Below are 24,475 nucleotides of genomic sequence, written 5' to 3' on the forward strand. Positions count from 1 at the left end.
GACATTTCCCCTAAGCTCTCTTAGGCAATGTTAGAGAGGAACAGTAACCGTTTTCTATCATTTTCAGGCATAACCAATCTGAAAAATAACACTAACACTAATAGTGATTGGTGTGTCTGGATAATTAAAGAGGCCGTTAGTACAGACCACTTTACGAAACCTTGAAGTGGTCATAATTAACACATGGAGGACGGAGGGTGATTAACCACTTGGATCATCGGGAATCGAACACCACTTGGATCATCGGGAATCGAACACCACTTGGATCATCGGGAATCGAACACCACTTGGATCATCGGGAATCGAACACCACTTGGATCATCGGGAATCGAACACCAACCTGCAAAATGCGAGGCTGCCGACCAATCCAAGTGGATGGAAGATCACTTCAAGCACTTTATAATGTCACTTTGACCTTATCTCAAGACTCTGGGATAACTGAGACATCACCCCCGTCCCCCTCTAGACTAGAAGATTGTCAAGAAGCATTGGTCTTTTAAGAGATGAAAATCTTAAGCAATAATTCAAGTCCCAAGCTCTTACCTGAAGACTCTAAAGCGGACACACCTGTGAAACAAAAGACCACGTGCTATTAGTTCTATTCAGGAATAAGCTTTTATGGACAGTGAAACCCCCAATGAAATCTTTTTGAAGTCCACTCCACCGCACACATAAATAAAGGCTACATGAAGGCCAGGACCCAGTGGGGCAACTATTTCAGATAGCAACGCAAATTCAACGCAGAGTTAACGTGATTGTTAACGTCGATTAAACGTTACTCTTGCACTTTTGTACTCCTCTGGGAAGGTTGACCTTCTATAAAGTCACGGGCTGTTTACAAGGCGTCGAGAAAGTGTTTTACGTCAAAATTCCCAGCAAAGAAACCATGGTTGAGTAACGCTGAATCGACGTTGTCTTACGTAGCTTCAAACGTTAAATAAACGTCGTTGACCCAATATGTGCCCATTGGGTTACACAATAATAGGTCACAGTTACCGTGGGTCATTGTCGAGTCTATTGCAACAATGCCTAGAACAAAAAAATTATTTAAAAGCACATTGGAGTCCAACCACACTTCCAATGCAAATAATACACACACACACACACACAATTCTCTAATCGTTTCCAAGTTTAACTTAAAAAAAACAAAAGTAATTACTGATAACAAACTCAATCATGTCAAACCAACAATTACAGGAAGAAGTGGTTCAATATCTCAACATGCTGCGCCACAAACTATTGTTAGTTGGACAATCAACAAGCAAGCAGATATTACACGTAGATATAACCAAGGAATCAGCATGCAAGGACTTCGCCAGGTTAGGTTAGTACTGAAGAAACCACCATATAGTCAAGAGCTTCAATCTTCTCGTTTATAAGGGCAAACATTTTCAGCGGGAAAGGAGGGGGGAGAGGGGTGGGGGGAGGGGGGGGGGGTTGGGGTTGCCTCCTTACCACTCTCTGCAACATGGGGCTTTGTTCCCACTTCCTCAATTTCAATATCATCATCAATATCATTATCAAATTCGTCTTCCTCATCGTCCTCATCCTCCTCGTCCTCTTCAGGCTCAGGAGGAGGAGGAGGAGCGGTAGAGGTGGTGGTGGTGGTGGTAGTTGAAGTGGTTGTTGTGGTGGTGGAACTGGTGGTGGTAGTTGGGGGCCCTGAAACATACCAGGTCATACCATCTGCAGTATACTACACTACAACTTGCATTCGAGACCTACAGACCTTTTGGTTAGCCTGCCAAGATGATAATTCAGGCTATCGATAACAATTATTGAAAGTATACTTAATAAAAGAGAGCTCATTCCAAAAAACACAAAAAACAAAAAACAAAGCGTTTCGGGAAAACAAAAAAGAAACACAGACCGATGCACAACAAATATCACAGCTTAACAATACAAAATATTAATCTAATGAGACATTTTGCAAAGCACGACCTACAAGAGCATTTAATGGTAAAACTTGTATCTACAGAATGCAAGAAATATATAGAAGCAGCAGGTGAGCATATGTGACTATCTACAGGATTATTTAACACTGAAGAAGTTCAAAGGCGCAGAACTAAGCCAGGATTAAGGACAAACTACAGGAGGAGGAGACAACCTCAAGCCGACTACATTCGAGTACCCGAAGGAAGCAAAGAGGGAGAGCAGAGTTGGCCAACGCGATTAGATCCCAATCTGAATGGGATCGATTAAATCTAATCCACAAAATCAGAGCTGAAGAGCCATTTGTCACGCCTACAGCTAAAGCCTAGGAGGCAAGCAGAAATAACTAGGTCTTTATATGCATTAAAACCAAACAATAATCCTATTGTGAGAGCTCGAGGCCGATTCTGGGACGGCTGATTGGTGGGGGTTGGGGGTCTGTCCGGACATAATGGAGGAGAGGGAGGGAGGGAGAGAGAAGGAAGAGGTAGGGAGAATAGGGAGGGGAAAAAAAAAGAGGGCTGCGGGGGATAGAGACTGACCGACTTACCCGTGAAATCTGTCAACAATATGATAGGCTGTGGGTCACTCGTTAAGAGCAAACGAAAAGACCCGGGGTTGGTTTGTTTACATCGTTCTCAAAAGGCCATTTTCCGGTCGGTACGGAGGATTAGTTTGACCCTTGGTCAGGCCAGGTATAGGGCTGGCAACTCGACCCATAGAATCATCACAGATTTGTATACTCTGTCCTCGCATCCAAATTAAAGAATGTAGTTGAGCAGTCGCAACACAATAACATGGTAAAGCGTCGTGGCTTATGAAACACGTCTCTCATAAGCCACAAAAGAGACTATTGTCAGTGCTCGGTAAACTCTTTAGTCACATTAGGTCGCACCAGATTGTAAACTAATTATAAGAAAGCAGATACGAATACACTGTGAACTTGTGCAATGTTGCATGAAACACAATCCATCGATTTTTTTTTTTTTTTTTTTTTTTGTGCGCGCGAGGACTTCTCTGCAAACCCGACTGAAGAATTATGATGTAGCTGTAACAAAATAGCCCACGTGCAAGAATTACCTAGTAGTTGACAAAAAATAAATATCCGGCATTTTTCGAGTATCTATTGTTTCCGAACAGCTTTGATAGATTTGAACAAATCCACAAGGGTTTTATGAAGGTTCGAACCTACTTACGGGATGTTCCTTGATGTTTTGATAAATGTTTCGTGTTCTCTCACATGTGAGACGCCCGTGCAACACTTGGAAGAAAATAAATTACTTTGGTTTGATGAGCACTTCACTTGGGACACTTGTTCCCAAACGCACTTGGGTTATCTTGAGATGATTTCGGGGCATTTAGTGTCCCCGCGGCCCGGTCCTCGACCAGGCCTCCACCCCCAGGAAGCAGCCCGTGACAGCTGACTAACACCCAGGTATCTATTTTACTGCTAGGTAACAGGGGCATAGGGTGAAAGAAACTCTGCCCATTGTTTCTCGCCGGTGCCTGGGATCGAACCCGGGACCAGAGGATCACAAGTCCATCAGCGTGCTGTCCGCTCAGCCGACCGGCTCTCCGTCCGGCTGGGTACAACCAGGTGAACAACCCAGCTAATTTTCTTCCTCTTGAGGGGTGTTTTACATGCTGAACAAATCCACAAGGGCCGTGACGATGATTCGAACCTGCGTCCGAGAGCATCCCAGACGCTGCCTTAATCGACTGCCTTTTACATGCTGTTTTGGCAGTATATTAATTAACAGAACGAACAGCGCTGCCCAATAAACTCGCCTCTCAAAGCAACATTAAAAACCAAAGTATATCTACCAAAATATGAGATAAATACAATTACCGAAAGTCAGACGTATTAGCCTATATGAAGATCAAAGGGCACAGTGTAAAATGTGCAGTATTTCCCTCTGGGAACCAAATTGAAGTTGGAGTGAAGAGGGAAGAACACGAATCAGAATTGGGTATGTGATCAAAGCAATGAAATCATTCGAGAAGCTTGCGGGATCAAACGATAACAAAATCATGAACTACATCACAGGAATCGCCACAGCACGATATCAGAAAGTAAGGCTAGTTCCCCCACAGATAACAACACGAGACCAAGACTGGGAAAATACACACATATAAACAAGGACCCCGCATCATACTGCTAGTGACCTCTCTCTCTGACCTGTGATATATATAATATATATATATATATATATATATATATTGTGACGATAATCTCCTTCAAGAGATTGAGCCTGCTCTTCCCTCCAAAATTACGTCTTCACAACTATATAAAAGACTATGGAAGAAATGTCCAACAACGACAACAGCACCAGCAAGGCTTGCAAGGGTGAGCAGAAACGTATGCAGCCCGCCACCTGTTCGGACCCAAATCACCAAACTACCCGTTGATCGCTACGGCTCCGCTGATTGGTCGCCGGTCTGGCTGCACCTGCACTCGCCCCCCAATACTACCTGATGTCTGGGGTCGCCCCAACATCAGTCTTCAGAATGTTCCGTGCTTTCGTAGCCAGCACTCCTCCCAGCTAGACGTTAGCGTGTACTGAGAGAGGTGGTGGCTTTAAGCCAATATTCCAGCACCTCCCACTTAACTGTTGTATTGCACTTCTTGTTATTTTGCCTTAACGTAACTTTTCATTGTGTCATTTAAGTATTCTTATTATTTTGATTGATTGATTTTATTATACATATTTGTTTGTGCATTATTTTCATGTTTTGATTTATTTAACGTAATTAAAATTTCATTGTTAAAGTTTTACTTGTGTTTTGTGTGTCTTCTCCTTACCTTACCACAGACGAAGTTCCAGTTTTTCTATTTTTTTATAACTATGTGACGAGGCCATACCCCTAGCATTAAACAGCCAAACACCAACGCGTTACCGTCACAAGTTATATGGGGGCCTGTCCGGGAGCCTCACTCAGGTACTGGTGCCAAGTGGTAATTTATGGTAAGCGTATTTAACTCTGTTAACGTAGCTTTACTATTTTTCATTCAATTTCATTTTTTATAAGGTGCGGTGTATTGTGCATTACGAGAGTAACATATAGTGAAGGTGAGACAACTTTGGATTACGTGGTGACTGTAGGCCGCAGTCATACTCTTAATTGGTCATCTCTCCCTCCATGTTATTACTCGTATTTACCATCTATGTCCCTTGAATATTTCTCATTCTGACAGATCATCATATTGGTACCCTGGTACTGTGGTCTGCCCCGGGTCAAGAGTACCCAATCTTCTGCAATCTGACTGTAGGAGGACAAAGAGGGCCATAGTTCCTCTAGCTCGAACTTTAGTTGCTGAATTGGGACCTCAGCAGCAGTTCTCGTCACCAGTTGACACCTCGCACCCCTACACGTCAGTCAGAGATGATGATACATACAACGGTAGGGAATTAGCTTATTTTTTTCAGAGCACAAAAGTTCGCTAATTCTGTAAGTATCATATTAAATTCAGTAGGAAAAACTTGCTTTATGTCCTTTAGAGACTTGGCAAGGTATGCCTACATCCTTGGACTACCAATTTTACTTTTGAAGCATTTAACTGTTTCATTTGTTTTCGAAACTTTGTTTCATTTGTTAGTAGGATTTTCTTGCCCTTATTCTCTTACATGAGTACCGGGTACAAGATTTCCTGCGCCCTTGATTTAATTTAATATCTTTCACTTAACGTTAAATTGTTAAAGATCACACAGGATAGGTACCAGTTGCCACGTTGTCCTGTTTCTGACATTTCATTATTGAACATTCGTGTACCTTTATTTGCTAATTTCACCATGTTTCGTCTCCAAACTTTCCGTGCAAATCCAGCAGGTGAAATAGGGACTTTGAGTCGTGCCAAGAGGACTGAACTACAAACTCTTGCACATGAGTATCAACTAGAAGTTCCCTACCAAGCCAACAAAAATGACCTACACAACCTGTTGCTGGATTACTATTTAGAGCAAGGTAAGATAGACTCTGAAACTCATGAAACTTACTATATTGCAGATAAAACTGACTTGGCAACGATGAAACTTAAACTAGAGCTGGCCAAGATTGAACGTGAGCAGCAAAGAGAAGCAGCTGCCATACGAAGGGAAGAGCACGAACGCGAAGCTGCTTTGAGGAGAGACGAACAAGAACGTGAAGCTGCCTTGAGGAGAGACGAACAAGAACGCGAAGCTGCTTTGAGGAGAGAAGAACACGAACGCGAGGTCGCATTACTCCGTGAACGTGAAAGAGTACAGCTTGAAACCAAACAACGCGAGTTGGAAATACAACGCGAACATGACAAGCAACAAGCAACTCTGGCTCTAGAGTGTCGTCAACGTGAAATCGCCTTGGAAACTTCACACTTCACTCAACGCCAACAAGCTACTGCCAATCTTCCCGTCAGTTTTAATATATCACATGCAAGTAAGTTAATGCCATCCTTTGTAGAAGCAGAAGTTGATGTTTTTTTCACCACCTTTGAAACCCTTGCTAATCAACTCAGTTGGCCTGTCAACCAATGGGCCACACTTCTCAGAGTCCATCTTACAGGTAGAGCTGCAGTCACACTCAGTACTTTGGCGTCTGAGAATGACTACTACACTCTGAAACAAGCAGTGTTAGACGCCTACCTACTTTCCACCGAAAGTTATAGAAGGAAATTCCGTGACCACCTGAAGGCAAGTACCACTACCTTCCTCGAGTTTGCTAACACGAAACGGAGGTATTTCATGAAATGGCTGGAAGCAGCACATGTCTCTACTTTTACAGAACTCGTGAACCTGATGCTTGTTGAAGAATTCTTGAGACGTGTGCCGCCTCCTGTCCGCCTCTACTTAGCAGATAAAGAAGAAACCGACTACCTGAAGTGTGCTAAGTCGGCTGACACTTACAGCCTCATCCACCGGCTGACACCTGAACCATCCTCCAGTAAGAAGTCGTGGTACAGTTACGAGAAGGTGAGCCCCGATCAAGCTGGTTCACAACTGTACTGCAAATATTGTAGACTCTATGGACATACCATAGACAAGTGTGGTAAGTCTCAATACAAGGGAACCACTGACCCACAACGACCCAAACCAACTCCTCCTAAGTCCGGTAAGCCTGTGATGAATGTTGGTGTTGATGTTAATGATCTTTCTCTTTTCAGTAACCACCTGTATACTGGAACTGTCTCTGCCAACGGTTCAAATCCGGAGGGACGTTTCAAATTGAAGATCTTGAGGGACACAGCGGCTCTACAATCGATCATCTTGAAGTCGGCTGTGCCCAACATAGTCTACACCGGGGAAACGGTCTTCATCACTGACCTCACTGCTACTACTCCATACCCTCTCGCCAGAGTCCACCTGGATTGTCCCTACGTGAACGGGGAAGTCCAAGTCGCCGTCAGGGAAAAGCCTTTTCCCATGCCTGGAGTGCAACTTCTCCTAGGCAACGACTTGGCAGAAGACCTGCAACCGACCAACCTGATCGTCATGGACAAACCCCAGGTGTATAACTCTGTGCCAAGTAACCCTATTCTTGAGTATGTTCCAGCAGAGGTTCAAGAGAGTGAAGTTTCTCCTCCGGTTCTCGTGACCACCCGTGCACAAGCCGCACGTCCACAGCCAGCTGACTCTACTGCTACCGCTGTCCCTCAAGACCCTCAGAAACTACCCCCGCATCTGACCAAGTTGGAGTTCCGTAAGTTGCAGAGGGAAGATCTTACTTTAACACCATTGTTTTTCCAGGCTGAGACTCAACCCGACAGTATTCCTGGGTTCTTCCTAGAGAACGACTTGCTCTACCGCAGATATAGACCCAGTAAACTGAAGGAGGAGGACGATTGGGCCAACACCGAACAACTTGTGATTCCCACCAGCCTGCGGCCCACTATTCTACACCTGGCCCACGGAGCATTCTCCCACTACGGCTTCAACAAGACTTACCATATGATTCGTCAAGACTACTACTGGCCAGGTATGGTAAACAACGTCAAACAGTACGTAAAACAGTGTCATACATGTCAGATGGCAGGCAAACCGAACGTCTCCATTCCCAGAGCACCACTGATTCCCATACAGGTGCCTGCGGAACCTTTCCACAGACTCATAATAGACTGTGTTGGTCCTTTACCTCGGACCAGTTCAGGTAACGCCTACATCCTAACCATCCTGTGTCCTACCACCAGATTTCCCATAGCAGTTCCAGTGAAGAACATCACGGCTGCTACGGTTATCAAACATCTATTGAAGATCTTCACTCAATACGGATTTCCCAGGGAGATTCAAAGTGACTGTGGCACCAACTTCACCAGTGATCTCTTCAAAAGGACACTGGAGGAGTTCAACATCAAACAGGTATTGTCCAGCCCCTATCATCCTGCTTCACAGGGTTCTCTTGAACGTAGTCATCAGACCATCAAAGCACTCTTGAAAAAGTTTTGTAGTGAAACCTCAAAGGATTGGGATAAGCAGATTGACCTAATAATGTGTATTTTCAGAAGTCTCCCCAATGAGTCCCTAGGAGCATCTCCTTATGAGATGCTCTACGGCCGTAAGTGCCGTACTCCCCTTAAGGCTTTCAAAGACTCTCTCAGAGATGCCACCTTCAGTGAGCATCAGAATGTGCCCCAGTTTCTTCAAAACCTTCAACACATTCTAGAGAGAGTCCACCGCTTTGCTCATGATAATCTATTGAAAGCCCAGGTGAGAATGAAGACTCATTACGACCAGACCAGCAAAGTAAGAAAATTCAAGCCGGGAGACTTCGTCCTTGCTTATTTTCCTATCCCAGGTTCACCTTTACAAAACAGATTTTCAGGACCCTACTGCGTCAAAGAGTGCAGAAACAACAACGCATACGTCATAGAGACTCCAGATAGGCGGCGGAAGACCCAGCTGTGCCACGTCAACCTCCTGAAGCAATATAATGGTACTCCTCCCACTGTCTTGATTAATTGTTCTACCTTCACAGAACCCTACATCCACAGTGAGACCATCCCGGCTTCTTCTCCCGAAAGCACTGACAAGGAGTCGGCGCTTTCTAATTCCAAAATCCTTAATGATCTTCCCAAATGCTTTCAGGATAATAATCGTGCTCCTATGCCCTCTTCTAATTCCACTCTCACCTCGTCAGATAAGCCCTTCATCCTCCATGTCGACGCCAATGGTACCGACGTGGGTGGTGTCGTGATGCAGCAACGAGGCGAGAAGAATACACCTGTCAGCGACTACTGCTACAAGGATCTACGGAACAATTGGCAAGGAGCTACTCTTCCTCATCCTAAAGCTTCAGCACTTCACTCCACACCTGAAAAGTGCTCGGTCCACCATCAATACGGACCACACCACCCTACACCTCCTGCAGCACGCCCACTTCTCATCTCAACGTCTTCTACTATGGGCTTGCTACCTGCAGAAATTCAACCTGGAGACACGCTATACCAAGAGTCTGACAACATCTTAGCCCATGATCTCTCCAGAGTTTATGAAGTAGAAGCAACTCCATCCATTACTCCACCACATAACGACGTACTTCTTCCAGAACCGCAGGCTTCGGGGGAGAGTTGTGACGATAATCTCCTTCAAGAGATTGAGCCTGCTCTTCCCTCCAAAATTACGTCTTCACAACTATATAAAAGACTATGGAAGAAATGTCCAACAACGACAACAGCACCAGCAAGGCTTGCAAGGGTGAGCAGAAACGTATGCAGCCCGCCACCTGTTCGGACCCAAATCACCAAACTACCCGTTGATCGCTACGGCTCCGCTGATTGGTCGCCGGTCTGGCTGCACCTGCACTCGCCCCCCAATACTACCTGATGTCTGGGGTCGCCCCAACATCAGTCTTCAGAATGTTCCGTGCTTTCGTAGCCAGCACTCCTCCCAGCTAGACGTTAGCGTGTACTGAGAGAGGTGGTGGCTTTAAGCCAATATTCCAGCACCTCCCACTTAACTGTTGTATTGCACTTCTTGTTATTTTGCCTTAACGTAACTTTTCATTGTGTCATTTAAGTATTCTTATTATTTTGATTGATTGATTTTATTATACATATTTGTTTGTGCATTATTTTCATGTTTTGATTTATTTAACGTAATTAAAATTTCATTGTTAAAGTTTTACTTGTGTTTTGTGTGTCTTCTCCTTACCTTACCACAGACGAAGTTCCAGTTTTTCTATTTTTTTATAACTATGTGACGAGGCCATACCCCTAGCATTAAACAGCCAAACACCAACGCGTTACCGTCACAATATATATATATATATATATATATATAATTATATATATATATAATTATATATATATATACATATTATATATATATATATATATATTATATATATAATTATATATATATATATATATATAATTATATATATATGTATAATTATATATGTATATATATTTATATATATATATATATAATTATATATATATATGTAATTATATATATATATATATATATATATGTATATATATATATATATATAATTATATATATATATATGTATATATATGTATATATAATTATATATATATATATATGTATATATATGTATATATCTAATACCTATCGACCCAGAGCAACATTCGCCTATGGAAAAGACTACGAATTAACGTAATTGTTGTTGCTGTCGTTTAAACACCAATGAGCAACACATACAGTTTTACATCTACTTCAACAACGTAGTTTAGAAAACAGCCGAGAAGGCTCTATACAGAGCACTATCGAGCAGAGTCCCTTAGAAGATAGGTTATATTATATAATATAACCTATTACGTATATTAAAATAAATGCCTTGATAACCCTTTCTGCCACGTAATAATATTTGATTTCGTTCATTTATTTTGCATATTGAATACAATATGGAGCCTGATCTTCAAGGTATAAGGAGGGAAATTGTTTCTGATTGGTTCGTGCTCTATCAAAAAACTATATCATTCATTTATGAAGAAAATATTTTCAGTCAGCATATCTCGAGCGATATGTTGATCTTCAGTTGGCATATCGCTCATCTTGGATACGTATGTACTCGTTTCAATCTCTGATAGCTAGCGATGGGAAAATAAATTGTTTACCCTAGGATGAGAGACGGTAAGGGAACAGAGGCTGGGGGGAGGGTGGATTAAGGGAAGGGGAGGATTAAGGGAGGGATACATAGTGGGGAGTACTAAGGGATTGATTTAAATGATAGATACGTCAGGGGTTCGATAATTAATGGGAGGAATACATGGGGAGCGAGGAATTGAGCTGTAGATACATTAGGGGGTATTAAGGGATACAGTGGAGGAATGTGTAAAGGGAATGATACATACTAGGGAGTAATAAAGGGAGGAGTAGTAATAAAGATACACAGATGGGGGAGGAGTAGCAACACATCCCCTTTCGATTAGGGAAGAGAAGGCAGATTAAGATTTAGACGATTAGATAGATTAGAATATAGATGGTGTGTGTTTAGAAACCAATAGTTTCTAAACTTGTTGGGTAACGTTTTCAACATCTAGATTAGATTAGTTATGGTTCTAATTATATAACGAGTAATTTTGACTCTGAATTTACACACAATTACAGAACATTCCGAGTGCATAATGTTTTGACTTTTTGTACCGTGCTGTAACCCTGGTGGCCATGGCCTATTAACTAATTACAGTACAAAGCTGCCAAATGAAGTGATTGGTCAGAATAATATGAAATAATTGATAACAAATGACTGGTTCGAGAATGTAAAACAAAAAATTAATTAAAACAGTTTTCGTAATTCCTTAAGTTTTTTTTTCTTTAATTAGTACTGCAATTAAATCGCGAATTTTAAACCACTTGGCAAACCTTCAATTTTTATTTTAAATATACCCCCTTATTATTAGAATCTGTCTTTTGGACTGTTAACGAAATAACTTATCCAAACGACTTAATGTGTCAAATTGAAGATCAATTCACGGTGACTAAAGCCAGGGCAAGGGGAAAACGCCAAGCCATTACAACTATATAGTACTGGGAAGGGAAAAGGATGTGGCATGGGACAGAGGACAGGAATGGTGCCCAACCACTTGTGGACGGTCGGGGATTGAACGCCGACCTGCATGATGCGAGACCGTCGCTCTACCGACGGTCTCGACGGTTAGACGGTCTATCTCAAGTGGAAGCGGGGTAAGATAGAATGGAAATCAATCTTGGAGAGGATGGACCATTTCTTTCTGTATAGGCGAGTGACTGACAGACTGCCTTGATGGAATTGTCTCCAAATCACGTGGATATCTTCGCCAGCCAGCAAACGACCACTCGAGGCACTTTATCGGTCTCCTTTAAATGGATGGTTCCGAGCGAGGAGCGTCAAATGGACGTAGCGACGTTGAGTAGTGGTGGTACGGACAAAATACGGTATTATAACCCCCGTGACAACGTAAAAATATCAACCCTTACGGTGCGTGCGTGCGCCGGGGCTACTGTATGCAGCTATTTAATACATAAAACATCATTGACTGTGGTTACGGCGTGACAACCGTTCCCGAACGTTTGTAAACATTACTGGTGTACCAGCAAGACGTTTAAAAACGTACAGACGTCACCTTCCAACCAAATAAACGTAGAATAGATAACGTTGAACTACGTGCTTATTCTCGTTAACCAAACAGACTACAAGAGTCGATACAAATTAGATTTTGATTCGTATAAATATGATGATTTGCTATCTAGATGCGGTTAGATCGTAACCAATCAGAAGTGTTCAGGGAACAGTACCGCTCATCACACCACTCTGCGTCCTGATTGTTTCCCCCACAAGCGTTCGATTGTTTCAAGCGTAGGTTATACCTATGAAGGTGGTTGAGTAGATAAGAGCTGCCTCCTATAGGCCTTCTGAAATGTTATTTGTTTATAGGCTGGGAAAATACTAGAATACATGAGTATAGGCCCCTGCAATGGGGTAGGTGGGGGGGGGGGGTGGGGGTGGGGGGGTAGTGGAATGAATTCATGGTGGTTGCAACAATTGTAGTTGTTGTCGTTGTTTTGGTAATAGTGGTTAATTAAGATGCCACTTGGCACTACCGGCTCGCATTGTTCAGGTAGCCTGACCTGCGCTCGTGGATAACAGCCCTAATCAACCAGGCTGTTGGTGTACACATTTCGCATTCCCACGAAGACTCGCCAATCCAGTTGATCCCGGAGGTGGAAATGATGGTGGTTGAGGCCATACCAGTGGTAATTATAGTCTGGGTAATAGGGGAAGTGTTGATGTTTTGAATGATGGTGAATTGATGATAGTGATTGTGGAGTAATGGTTGATAATGGTGAGTCAGTGTTAGTTGTAATTGGATTAGTGATTGTTAGTTTTATGCCAGTTACCTTAGATATGCCTATTTATGCCTGTCGCCCTACAACTATTGTTTACGATTTTGTGATTGGTGAAAGTTTATGCCAATTTCGTATATTTTATTTGTAAATGTATCAATTTTTAGATCAGCCGAAATTCAATATGTATTTGGCGTTAAGTAAATATTAAATACTTTAATACATATTGAAGAATTGAAACAGGAATTTCCTTAAGTACTTTCGTATATTTATACATCTTCTGAAGGAACATATATATATAAATATAATAGGTGGGTACAGGAACAGACGATTTCTTATTCCTGCTAACAGATAGAGCTTTCCCTTCCCATTGCTCATGGTAAGCCTTATCCTACTAGGTTAGTCCCCTGCTTTACAACCAGGTATACTGGTTTACACTTACTGCTGGGTAAACAGGCGCACAGTTAAGGATTGGCGTCTTGTCAATTGTTTCTGGCCAGGACTCGAACCCAGACTTGTTCGGCACCTCGCAAGCAATTATGTTACCAATGCGCCACTAACGATTTAGTAATGCATGGGTTGGGATATTTATTTCTTGAGGTATCGTTAGCGAGCGTGATATCTACAAATGTAATGATATCAGGGGATAAATTTCACAGCAATTATATAGAAATTAAATATCCATAACCCTCCTTCATCCTCATCTCTTTCGACGTTGAAAATATTTCTACAAGTTGCTACTAGGTTGCCACATGTTCAGTAACAATGTTCCTTGCATTAAGGAACATAAAGTCTTGAATAGTTCAGGACAAAACGTTTTCTACATACCTCGAGGACGCACCAAAATCCGGAACAATTGGGAAAACATAGTTTCTATGGACCCTAAGGTATCTATATCTAATGAGAACACCTGATGACGCTCACTCGATCGCATTGTACAGACGCGTATATATATGTACACGAATGGTATATTTGTGTTTATTTTACATGCCTTTGTGTGCGTATATATGCTTAGGTACACAGTCTCACACAAAGGAAGTATACAAAGCCTCAAAAGTGTGTGTGCGTGTGTGTGTGTGTGTGTACTCACCTAGTTGTGCTTGCGGGGGTTGAGCTCTGGCTCTTTGGTCCCGCCTCTCAACTGTCAATCAACAGGTGTACAGGTTCCTGAGCCTACTGGGCTCTATCATATCTACACTTGAAACTGTGTATGGAGTCAGCCTCCACCACAACACTTCCTAATGCATTCCATTTGTCAACCACTCTGACACTAAAAAAAGTTCTTTCTAATATCTCTGTGGCTCATTTGGGCACTCAGTTTCCACCTGTGTCCCCTAGTGTGCGTGTGTGTGTGTGTGTGTGTGTGTGTGTGTGTCCCCATGTCCGCAACACTCGGTCCCGAACACACACGCACATAAAGATACATCACACACAACTCTGATATACATGTCTTGCTATGTATTAAGACACAGGACACAAGACACTGTCTCCAGTGTATCGGCTGTCTGGTAGTCTCCTTCAGTTTACTTCACACTTCACAGCATTTCCATTTGCAAACACGAGCAAATGGCCAATGGAAAAAGAAAACACTATATAATCCCAAGACTGTTGCAGTCCCTCAGGCACCCGTCTGGTAGGTCCCCTTGGAAACCCCACACCAACCTGGCAGCTTCAGCCGTCGAGGAATTTGCATATTCGACACGGGAACTAGACTTTCTTTGGGGTACACCCCATTCGCTATTGTCTCTTAAAGCAGTGCCGAGTCGATCGTCTTTTATACAGACCTGTGGTTAATTTTTGTGGTGTTGGACTTGAATAGTTATCAACCTCTGGAGAGTTGTTAAGGCCACACACACACACACACACACACACACACACACACACACACACACACACACACACACACACACAAGAGCTTACTGGCCATTCAGCAAGTTTAGTTAATATACACTGGAAAAGTGTGTAAAAGTGTGTAAGATTTCTGGATCACTGGACTTCGGTAACTTTGCGGGTTCCAGTTATAAATAAAGGACAGTATGTTAGGAGACTCGGTTCACACCTGAAAGGAGCCGGGTTCGATTCTCATGGCAGGAAAGAGAGTCCTTAGGGAACGTTCCCAATTTTATACCTGATGTCTCTGTTCACCAAACGGTAAACCCGAGAGATAGGCCCCAGTTGTGGGCTGTCTCCTACGGAAGGCGAGTCTCTAAGGAAACGTAAAGAGGCCTAAAACGCTTCGTGTCCTCGACAACGGAAACTTCAAAACCACCTGAAAATTACAACCTATTTTCGCACATAGTTCGTATTTTATACGGAATCAAATCGTTAAATATGTGACTTAATAGTACAAATAAAAACACTGTAATATTGACGCTTTCGTAGGCAACCCACTTATAACCCATCGAGGCCGATGCATGTGTTTGGACGCTTCTGGTTAGGACAAAACGGTTGCTTTTCTTACGGAGTGGCGAGTCGAGAGGAGAGGCTGTGACAGCCTTAGTAACGGACAAATTTTCTTCCGGCAGCTTAAGAAAAACAATCCCTGAAAGCTTATTGTAAGCCCTATCCCATTAAAGATCAACATTTTCTCTAGTAGTAAGCCGAGGATAAGCTGAGGGTTATCTGTGGCTTTTAGTATTGATTGGCTAGATAAGCCCCACCACAGGAAAGAATACCCCTCTCCCCTCCCCCCCCCCCTTCCCACGAGTCCTTAAAGCTACCCAAACCTGAACCAAATCCAATTAATATCTTGATAACATGATACGCACCGATAGTGTCTCGAAGGGAAGCGAACTATCAAGACGCCAAGCTATTACGACTAGGATGATGGGTTAGGATGGGAAGGATTTGGGATGGGACGGGGTGGAGAGGAATAGTTCCCAACCACTTCTTGACGGTCGGGGGATTGAACACCGACCTGCATTAAGCGAGACCGTCGCTCCTACCGTCCACCCGCAAGTGGTTGGGCGACAGATATAGTTTCACGAAGAAAAATATGAATTGAAAGAATTCGAAGCGTAAATGTGTTTTGTAAACAAGTCGAAGGAGAAGCGAAAGCATTTGGGCTGCGAGGAATTAAATTCCAGTTGGAATATTGGACGAGGTCTCCAGGCGCTGCTGAGGACCAGACTTTTACGCGGGAACAACAGCAGCCGAAGTAAGTGACAAATTGTGGGTTTCCCGCTGACAGGCAAAGGCAATATCGACCTTTTTATCCCTCCTCGTAGAGTCCACCTTGGTCTGGCGCTACCATCTCCAAGGACTCGGGTTCGTGGGCGTGAGAAGAGTTGTAAAACCGCCTTTATGCTCACTGGACAATAGGTGGAAATTAATGGCTGAAAAATGAATGGTTCGACACAAGCTTCATATGATTTGTCCTGAAATGAGGTCAAATGAATTCTTATTTGCAATGTTTGAAACAAAATAAAACAAGTAATAGTTTATTTACTGAAAGATTTGGTAAATGACGTATGGATATAGCAGGTCGTATTATAGACGGTGGAAGGCACAAGTAGTCGTGGCTGTGGACCCATGGCGTGCCCCCACCTCGTGACGTCATGGGTGGTTAAGGTGGAATCCGCCAATCACAGCAATTTTCAAGGAGCGTGAAGTGCGGTGGTTCTTAAGTGGTGTTAGTGGGGGGGAGGGGGGGGGGGCAGGTGTATGGATTTAGGTGTAAGCGATGGGTAAGTGATCTTAATGGTGATGGGGGGGGGGGGAGTGGGCGACGATGGTGCTCATTGAAAGGTAAAGAATTACTGATAGATTATCTATTATCTATTACGTTGCCCTAATAACCTCAGGTGATCAACAAATAACCCGCTTTAATAGTAAATATGTTTAACTATTGATTCGATCGCAGGGGGGATCAGGGGGGGGACCCCCCCCCTATTCATAGTATCTTATGAATATGCAATAATCACTGAAAGTTTCAAGCGAATACGAAGTCATTAGTGAACATATTAACCGATTACCAACACAAACAGCTTCGATCACCAGATTGATTTAAAAGAATACCTTTTTTTATGCGATATACAAGCAGTTGAAATAGACATCATTTCTGGACGGTTTAGAATCTGCGTCAGTAGGTTAGGCTAACCTTCATAATTTACAATTATAATATTGTGTGTGTAAAATATAATATTGTTTTATGCACCCCCACACACACCTTGTGGGAAGTTGCGTGTACAAGTTTGTGTTGTAAAAACGTGTAAATATTTACGTCACAAAGGTGAGTTACAGCTGTGTATCCATTTCCCATGACTGTTCTCTCGTTCAGTTGCATCTTATAACTAGAATGCTAAATCTATTATTTAGAGGTATCAACAGTGTAATATTGTTTACGTCTGGATCATGTCCCGCATGAATGTTTTTAAGTGACATTGATGGAGCATTATACCTAGTTTATTCCCGCACCTCAGTCCTATTCGTTTCCAGAAGCAGCATTGTCAGTAAAACCGTGTTCTTCTCGAAGAGAATTTTGATGTTTTTTTTTTCCGAGATGCAGCACCGGCTACATGCCGGTGCTGCATACTTGAGCACAAGTCGGATACACATTGAGAAAAGCGATTTGAAACATCTCGTCACTAACGTTCTTGACTATTCTCCTGGTATTGGGTGGTTTATGCTAATGTTGATAAACTTGTGTGTGTCTTCAGAGATGGTATGCCCATCTGGGCTGCCAGCCTTGGTGACTACTGGGTCTGTGAGACCAAGTAGGCTCTGAGACTACTCAAGATACTTGTGTTCTTATCTGACGAGGCACAATTGGAGGAACAATTGTCCCCAAGTGTCCCTATATAAGTTGGAAAACGACCACAAGCTACTGACGGGAGACATCTCCCGTCACGCAGGGTGCAGTCGCACCTCCACAGATCTCCAGTATCAGCTCTTGATACTGGTAATGGCTCAAAAGGGCCACCACTTACGGGCTATTCATGCCCGTGCCACCTCTTGGGTGGCTTAATCTTCATCAATTAAACGCCTCTTTTTCCGACTGGAGTAGCTTGTGGTTGATTAAGAGATGGGACTATAGTTGTTTCGAAGGTTGGGCTTATGCTGCCACTATGGTTTCCGAGTACACACATTTGCGTGCTTCCCTTACACAAACGCGCTCGCACAAAAACACTTCGGCAAGCACGCAACAAACGCCCAAGCACGCAACACACACTCAAACACGCACGTAAGAAGCGCCTTAGAACATGTAACTCAAGATGGGTACTTGACGTATCATGGCAGAGCCAAGGACACGCAGTCTCACGGTGACGACACAGCGTGAGAGACTCCGACGCACCTGGTCTATAAATCCCCCACTGTGAATCTCTACACAAACAAGAGTCCAGGACCCAACCAACACAAGGCAGGAAATGAGAAGGTATCAAGTCTCTGGCGTCCTGGAACGAACCTTCCTCCTGCAACCTGTCTTCCTACCAAGAACGTCGATTTTCGCTCGTATGCATTACATAAGGCCAAAATTTGTCGTACTAGAAAATGGAAGCGGCTCGCGAAAGTGACGTACTGTCACGTTTTCTGTTTTGTGTCCAGTGGTAGGTTAGGACACTTTAAATCGATCGATTTTTGACGTTTGGGGGACCTGAGGAGGGCGGGCAGCCTCCTGACGTTAGTCACAGGGTACCCGCAGGGAGCCGGTCGGCCGAGCGGACAGCACGCTGGACTTGTGATCCTGTGGTTCCGGGTTCGATCCCGGTCGCCGGCGAGAAACAATGGGCAGAGTTTCTTTCACCCTATGCCCCCGCACCTACCCAGTCTAAGGGTAGGTGGAAAGCAGAACTGGGAGAATGGAGATGGAGAATGGATGAAAAAGGATGGAGAACGGACTCCTTCAGTCTTGCACAATGTGAGGATGGAGGTGAATTGGGAAGGAGGTATAGGAGGCGACTCACAAGGTGAGATGGAGGAGGGAGGTCAGGTCAGGTCAGGAGGTCAGGTCAGGTCAGGTCAAGTTGTTGGAGGTAAAATGAAATGCGTGAGAAAGGTCAGGTATATTCTGTGCAGTCTCTCCCTACTCCCGTAAGGCCGGCACGAGAAAGGCCACAACGGGGCTCGCCATAGCCCGTGCTACTATAACTTTTTTGTTCCAAGCATGTGAATCTAAATAACACACCAACTCTCTTATCCCTGTTACATCGTATGTAAAGTATAGAGAGAATGAGAATGGAGAAGCATGGCTCAAAGTAACAATTGAAGAGATGTAGACAAGAATACGAATAAGGGAAGGGTGTAAGAAAAGGAGAGAGGAGGAGAAGTGGTCTCTCTTTATGCGTCTTGTTGAAGGAGGGAGGGAGGAGGAGGAGGAGGAGGGAGGAGGAGGAGGAGGAGGAGGAGAAGGTTGCGGTGGTGGTCAAGCATCGGTCGATGGAAGACATTAATCAACAGCTCTCAATACAGAACAAGATGAGCGATTCCTTGTGTTCCTTTCATATCTCTCACACTTACTGGCTACCTGCCTCCCTCCCTCATCTTCCCCCCCCTCTCTCTCTCTCTCCCCCCCTCTCTCTCTCTCTCCCCTCTCTCTCTCTCTCCCCCCTCTCTCTCTCTCTCTCTCTCTCCCTCTCTCTCTCTCTCTCTCCCTCTCTCTCTCTCTCTCTCCCTCTCTCTCTCTCTCTCTCCCCCCTCTCTCTCTCTCTCCCCCCTCTCTCTTTCTCTCTCTACCCCCTCTCTCTCTCTCTCCCCCCTCTCTCTCTCTCTCTTCCCCCTCTCTCTCCCCCACTCCCCCCCCCTCTCTCTCCCTCCTCTCTCCCTCTCTCGCGTGCAAGCTTCGTTCTTTCGTATACTGCCGTACAGGTTAACTCTACCCTCCAGTGCTCTTGTAGGCGGCCAGTACACTACAATAGAGGAGAGATCAGCACTAGCAAAAACACTCACACTATTCCTATTGATCTTGCTGCATAATATCAAAGCGAGCGTGCGTGTACGCGCGCGCAAAATTTGGAACAACTGTGCTTACAGGCCGGTGTTCGTCAATCCTCCCCCCCCCCCTCCACCCCCACATTCCATATCTTCTTGAGGTTATCTTGAGATGATTTCGGGGCTTTAGTGTCCCCGCGGCCCGGTCCTCGACCAGGCCTCCACCCCCAGGAAGCAGCCCGTGACAGCTGATTAACACCCAGGTACGTATTTTACCGCTAGGTAACAGGGGCATAGGGTGAAAGAAAAACTGCCCATTGTTTCTCGCCGGCGCCTGGGTTCGAACCCGGAACCACAGGATCACAAGTCCAGTGTGCTGTCCGCTCGGCCGACCGGCTCCATAAAAAGAGATTCACAACAACGTTGTTGATCTTCCTGGCACCGTTATACGCAAATGTTATACATGGCTTGAAACAATATCCCTCGCTATTCACCACATCAATAAAAGAATAATCAATTTGGTGCATTTTTCTTAAATTATAAAAATGAAGTAAAGTTAAAACCAAACTTTCAAGAGAGTAGACATTATCTACCTATATAGACATTGCATTTAATTATAGTTGATAACGTTTAAATGTCTTCAAAACAGAGTTGAACTATTATTAATATTATAGTTGTATTGACCATACCACACACTAGAAGGTGAAGGGACGACGACGTTTCGTTCCTTCAATCGACTTGAGAATGGTCCAGGACGGACCGAAACGTCGTCGTCCCTTCACCTTCTAGTGTGTGGTCTGGTCAACTTACTTTAGCCACGTTATTGTGACTCATCGCCTGCATTATAGTTGTATTTTTTAGTTAAAACTTTTGGATTTAACGGCCGAACTTCCCATATATCTACCAACCTAACCTGACATATTCCTATTTTTTTTGTTTCAGCTTCAACAATACGCTAAAATAAAAACAAATCAAACCCTGTAGTATACGAACCAGCCTCGTTAGGTTAGGAGGGTTGTTGGGGTTTATAAGCTTGTAGTGTAGGCAAAACATATGTATTTGTTACCGAGAGGCAACTTGAGAGGACGGCCTGATTAACGATCTGGGGGACTGTTCTGTCTGGGGGACTGTTCTGTCTGGGGGACAGTTCTGTCTGGGGGACAGTTCTGTCTGGGGGACAGTTCTGTCTGGGGGACAGTTCTGTCTGGGGGACAGTTCTGTCTGGGGGGACAGAACTGTCTGGGGGGACAGAACTGTCTGGGGGACAGAACTCTTCGTTGAATGGTCCTGTCTGTTATTGTACAACTCGAGTTTTGATTTACCTTTCATACCTATTCCCTCGTCTCTGGTGTTTAGGACTTGTATAAGGAGCGACTTTAAGCCTCTGCCTCTTGGTCTTGACTTCATTAGTCCGCGAAACCTTTTGCTCAAAAAAGGCCCTTTTTCTTTTTGTGAACTTCAGGCCACTAAAAAATGTGAAACCGTATTACGTGACTTTTTAATCTGATTGCATTGTGATTTTTATCCACAACGGTAACTCATCAGACGTTTATACCCGGAATGGATCCTCCCCTTCCCTCCCTACACAGGCAGGAAGAGAGTGTGTGTGTGTGTGTGTGTGTGTGTGTGTGTGTGTGTGTGTGTGTGTGTGTGTGTGAGAGTTTGAGTGCGCGTGTGTGAGAGTTTGAGTGCGCGTGTATGAGTGTGTTCGAGGGTCGCTCTTGAAGCTGAAGGAGGTGATTCTTATTCTCTGCTCGTGGTGTGCGTGTGATTTATCAGGATTATTTTTTTTCCGTCCCCTTTGTGTGGGGTAGGAGACCATTGGAGCGACTGTGGGAGTGAATGAGACAGCAGAATGATTAAGAGAATGGGAAAGGAAGGGGGGGGGGGGAAGGGGGCAGGGAGGAATTGAGAACGACAATAATAAGAGTCACGAAGTGAGAGGATTGAAATCTATACTGATGTATAGATTTCGTTATACGAAACGTTATACGAAAGATCCTAGTGGTGCCACCCCTATGGTCTCTCTCTCTCACGTACGTCGTTAACGTACACAAGATACTAAAGCGATATTCAAAATAACTTTGTCATTCTAAGGCTCCTTAAGAGGATTATGAGAGGACAAGTGGAAACTGGAAGCACGAACGAGACCGATAACTTCCTGACGACTAAACCTGTGCATCGAATTGGCTTCAATTGAAATATAACAACAACAACAAAATCTAGTTTATTGCAGTGCCTTCTCACTCGTTATGCTCGATAGACGGTGTTGCAAGGTCGAGCTTGTGCTCTTAAGCCCCAACTGGGCGAGAACGTAACCCCAATAAATCTTGGCGTATTATCATGGTCGCATCTGTAGGCTTCCTATAGTCCCCCCTTGAACGTGATGATAATCTCTCCATAACAATGTGGGGGAACAGGGTTGCGTGTGTGTGTGTGTTCTAGCTCCTGGGCCAGCCTCTATACAGCTTCATCTCCCTCCCTCCATCATGGCAACAATGTGGGGGAACAGGGTTGCGTGTGTGTGTTCTAGCTCCTGGGCCGGCCTCTATACAGCTTCATCTCCCTCCCTCCATCATGGCAACAATGTGGGGGAACAGGGTTGCGTGTGTGTGTGTGTTCTAGCTCCTGGGCCGGCCTCTATACAGTTTCATCTCCCGTGTGTGTTCTAGCTCCTGGGCCGGCCTCTATACAGCTTCATCTCCCTCCCTCCATCATGGCAACAATGTGGGGGAACAGGGTTGCGTGTGTGTGTGTTCTAGCTCCTGGGCCGGCCTCTATACAGCTTCATCTCCCTCCCTCCATCATGGCAACTTTGTTAAGGCTTTTTAAACGGTGGACGAGCTTCGACACTTCACAAAATAAGGGTATTATAGTTGTAAATAACCTCGTAGAGCCTCTAATGCAAACAGTTTTAGGTCAAAGACGCCATAATGGGGGAAAGATGTACTGGTTTCGTCAGTGGGTGCGTGTGTAAGTAGAGTGATTGACCACATGACCAGGGGGTCATTTCATGTCACAACTAGTTACGAAAAAATAAAGCATTGCCCATTAATATAACCTTTTGCTAATTTGACGCTCAAAACCATTCATTTATATACAACTCCAGTGTAGAATACATTCCCGATACAGTGTAGAGTCGAGAAAAAAAGCAAAATGGCCTCTCCCGTTGGATAATAAATTAAGACTCGGAATTCGGCTGTAGGAATGTGTGTGTCAAGAGGAGACAATCGGAAGTCAGGAAGTTAGGGAATGATTGGATCACTAGTCACTAACGGCTGGACTTAATTGGGCCCCTTATTGGGCGATTCCTTTCTCGTTGGCGTCAACATTTACTCGCAGTGTCTTATCTCGTCAAACTGTTATGTTGCTTATGGAAATTTTTGTCCAGTCGGTGGTGTACAAGTTGGTGGTTTGAGAACTGATACTTTGGCGAAATATATATCAACTTTTGTTGTTGTATTGCTAGTTCTCCTTATGGCGGACTGGAGTGGGTTGTGGGTGTAGTAGTGGGATTAGAGGAAAGAGATGGAGGGACTGGTGGTGTGGAAGGGGGGTTAGAAATAGCGTAAGGTACTCAATCCCTTTAAGATGCATTTTAATACTTGAAGGGGAAATGGAGTCGACACCACATAGACTCCACACCACCAGTTCATTTCATTGAACCTGTTGCTCTTGCATATTTCTATAAATTATTTTACTCATCTGGAACATACTGAGTTCTTTAGTGTTTGAACGAGGACTTCAGATCCTGTGGAGGTGTTGTCCCCTTAGAGACCAGACTAGGGTTAATACCTAGGGGTTAATACTAGGGTATTAACCCTAGTATTAACAAATTGTCACTTCTAGTTGACTAGGATTGCGGCGTCGAACCGTCTGTTTCAATCTAAATTAGAAGAAATTAATACAAAGATAAATATCCTTGGATAATGCAGGGTGATAGTTCCCCCCCGTCTGATATCCAATAGGGTTATCTTGGGATGATTTCGGGACTTAGCGTCCCCGCGGCCCGGTCCTCGACTAGACCTCCTATTTGTTCCACAGACAACTGCTACGGGCTGCTTCCTGGAGGTGTGTAACAAAAAGGAGGCCTGGTCGAGGACTGGGCCGCGGGGACTCTAAGCCCCGAAATCGTCTCAAGATAATAACTATCTTGAGGTTGTGTGCAAGATATACAGTCATGTGGACTGTATAACATACTTCAACTACAGCAGCCGTACATGTTATACAATCATGCAGCCTAGTACTGTATTTCAATAACACAGAAGAGACAAATGTTAAAAAAAAAGTGGTCAACATGCACAGGCTTTATCCCACAAACTTTATCCAAAAGGCCCCAAAAATACACATTATCAAATATTGCATCGAACGGTTCAATATATATTTTTCTAAAGCATACATAATATTATGAATAT

General features: G+C 43.9%; 1 protein-coding gene across 3 annotated transcripts in view; it reads right to left on the minus strand.

The window, feature by feature from the left end:
- LOC123755507 (uncharacterized) overlaps window positions 1-24,475 on the minus strand; it is a 470,690-nt gene that overhangs the window by 5,834 nt on the left and 440,381 nt on the right. Inside the window, exon 6 of one of the 3 annotated variants that reach the window (XM_069327891.1) lies at window positions 544-567. The exons of 1 other annotated variant lie outside the window; for it this stretch is intronic. In XM_069327891.1, coding sequence (XP_069183992.1) covers window positions 544-567 — 24 coding nt within the window. Of the gene's footprint in view, window positions 1-543; window positions 568-1,455; window positions 1,663-24,475 lie in introns of all 3 variants that reach the window. One more of the 3 variants, XM_069327890.1, reaches the window with a different exon arrangement.

Source organism: Procambarus clarkii, chromosome 20 (assembly GCF_040958095.1).
Source record: "Procambarus clarkii isolate CNS0578487 chromosome 20, FALCON_Pclarkii_2.0, whole genome shotgun sequence".
Lineage (NCBI taxonomy): Eukaryota > Metazoa > Arthropoda > Malacostraca > Decapoda > Cambaridae > Procambarus > Procambarus clarkii.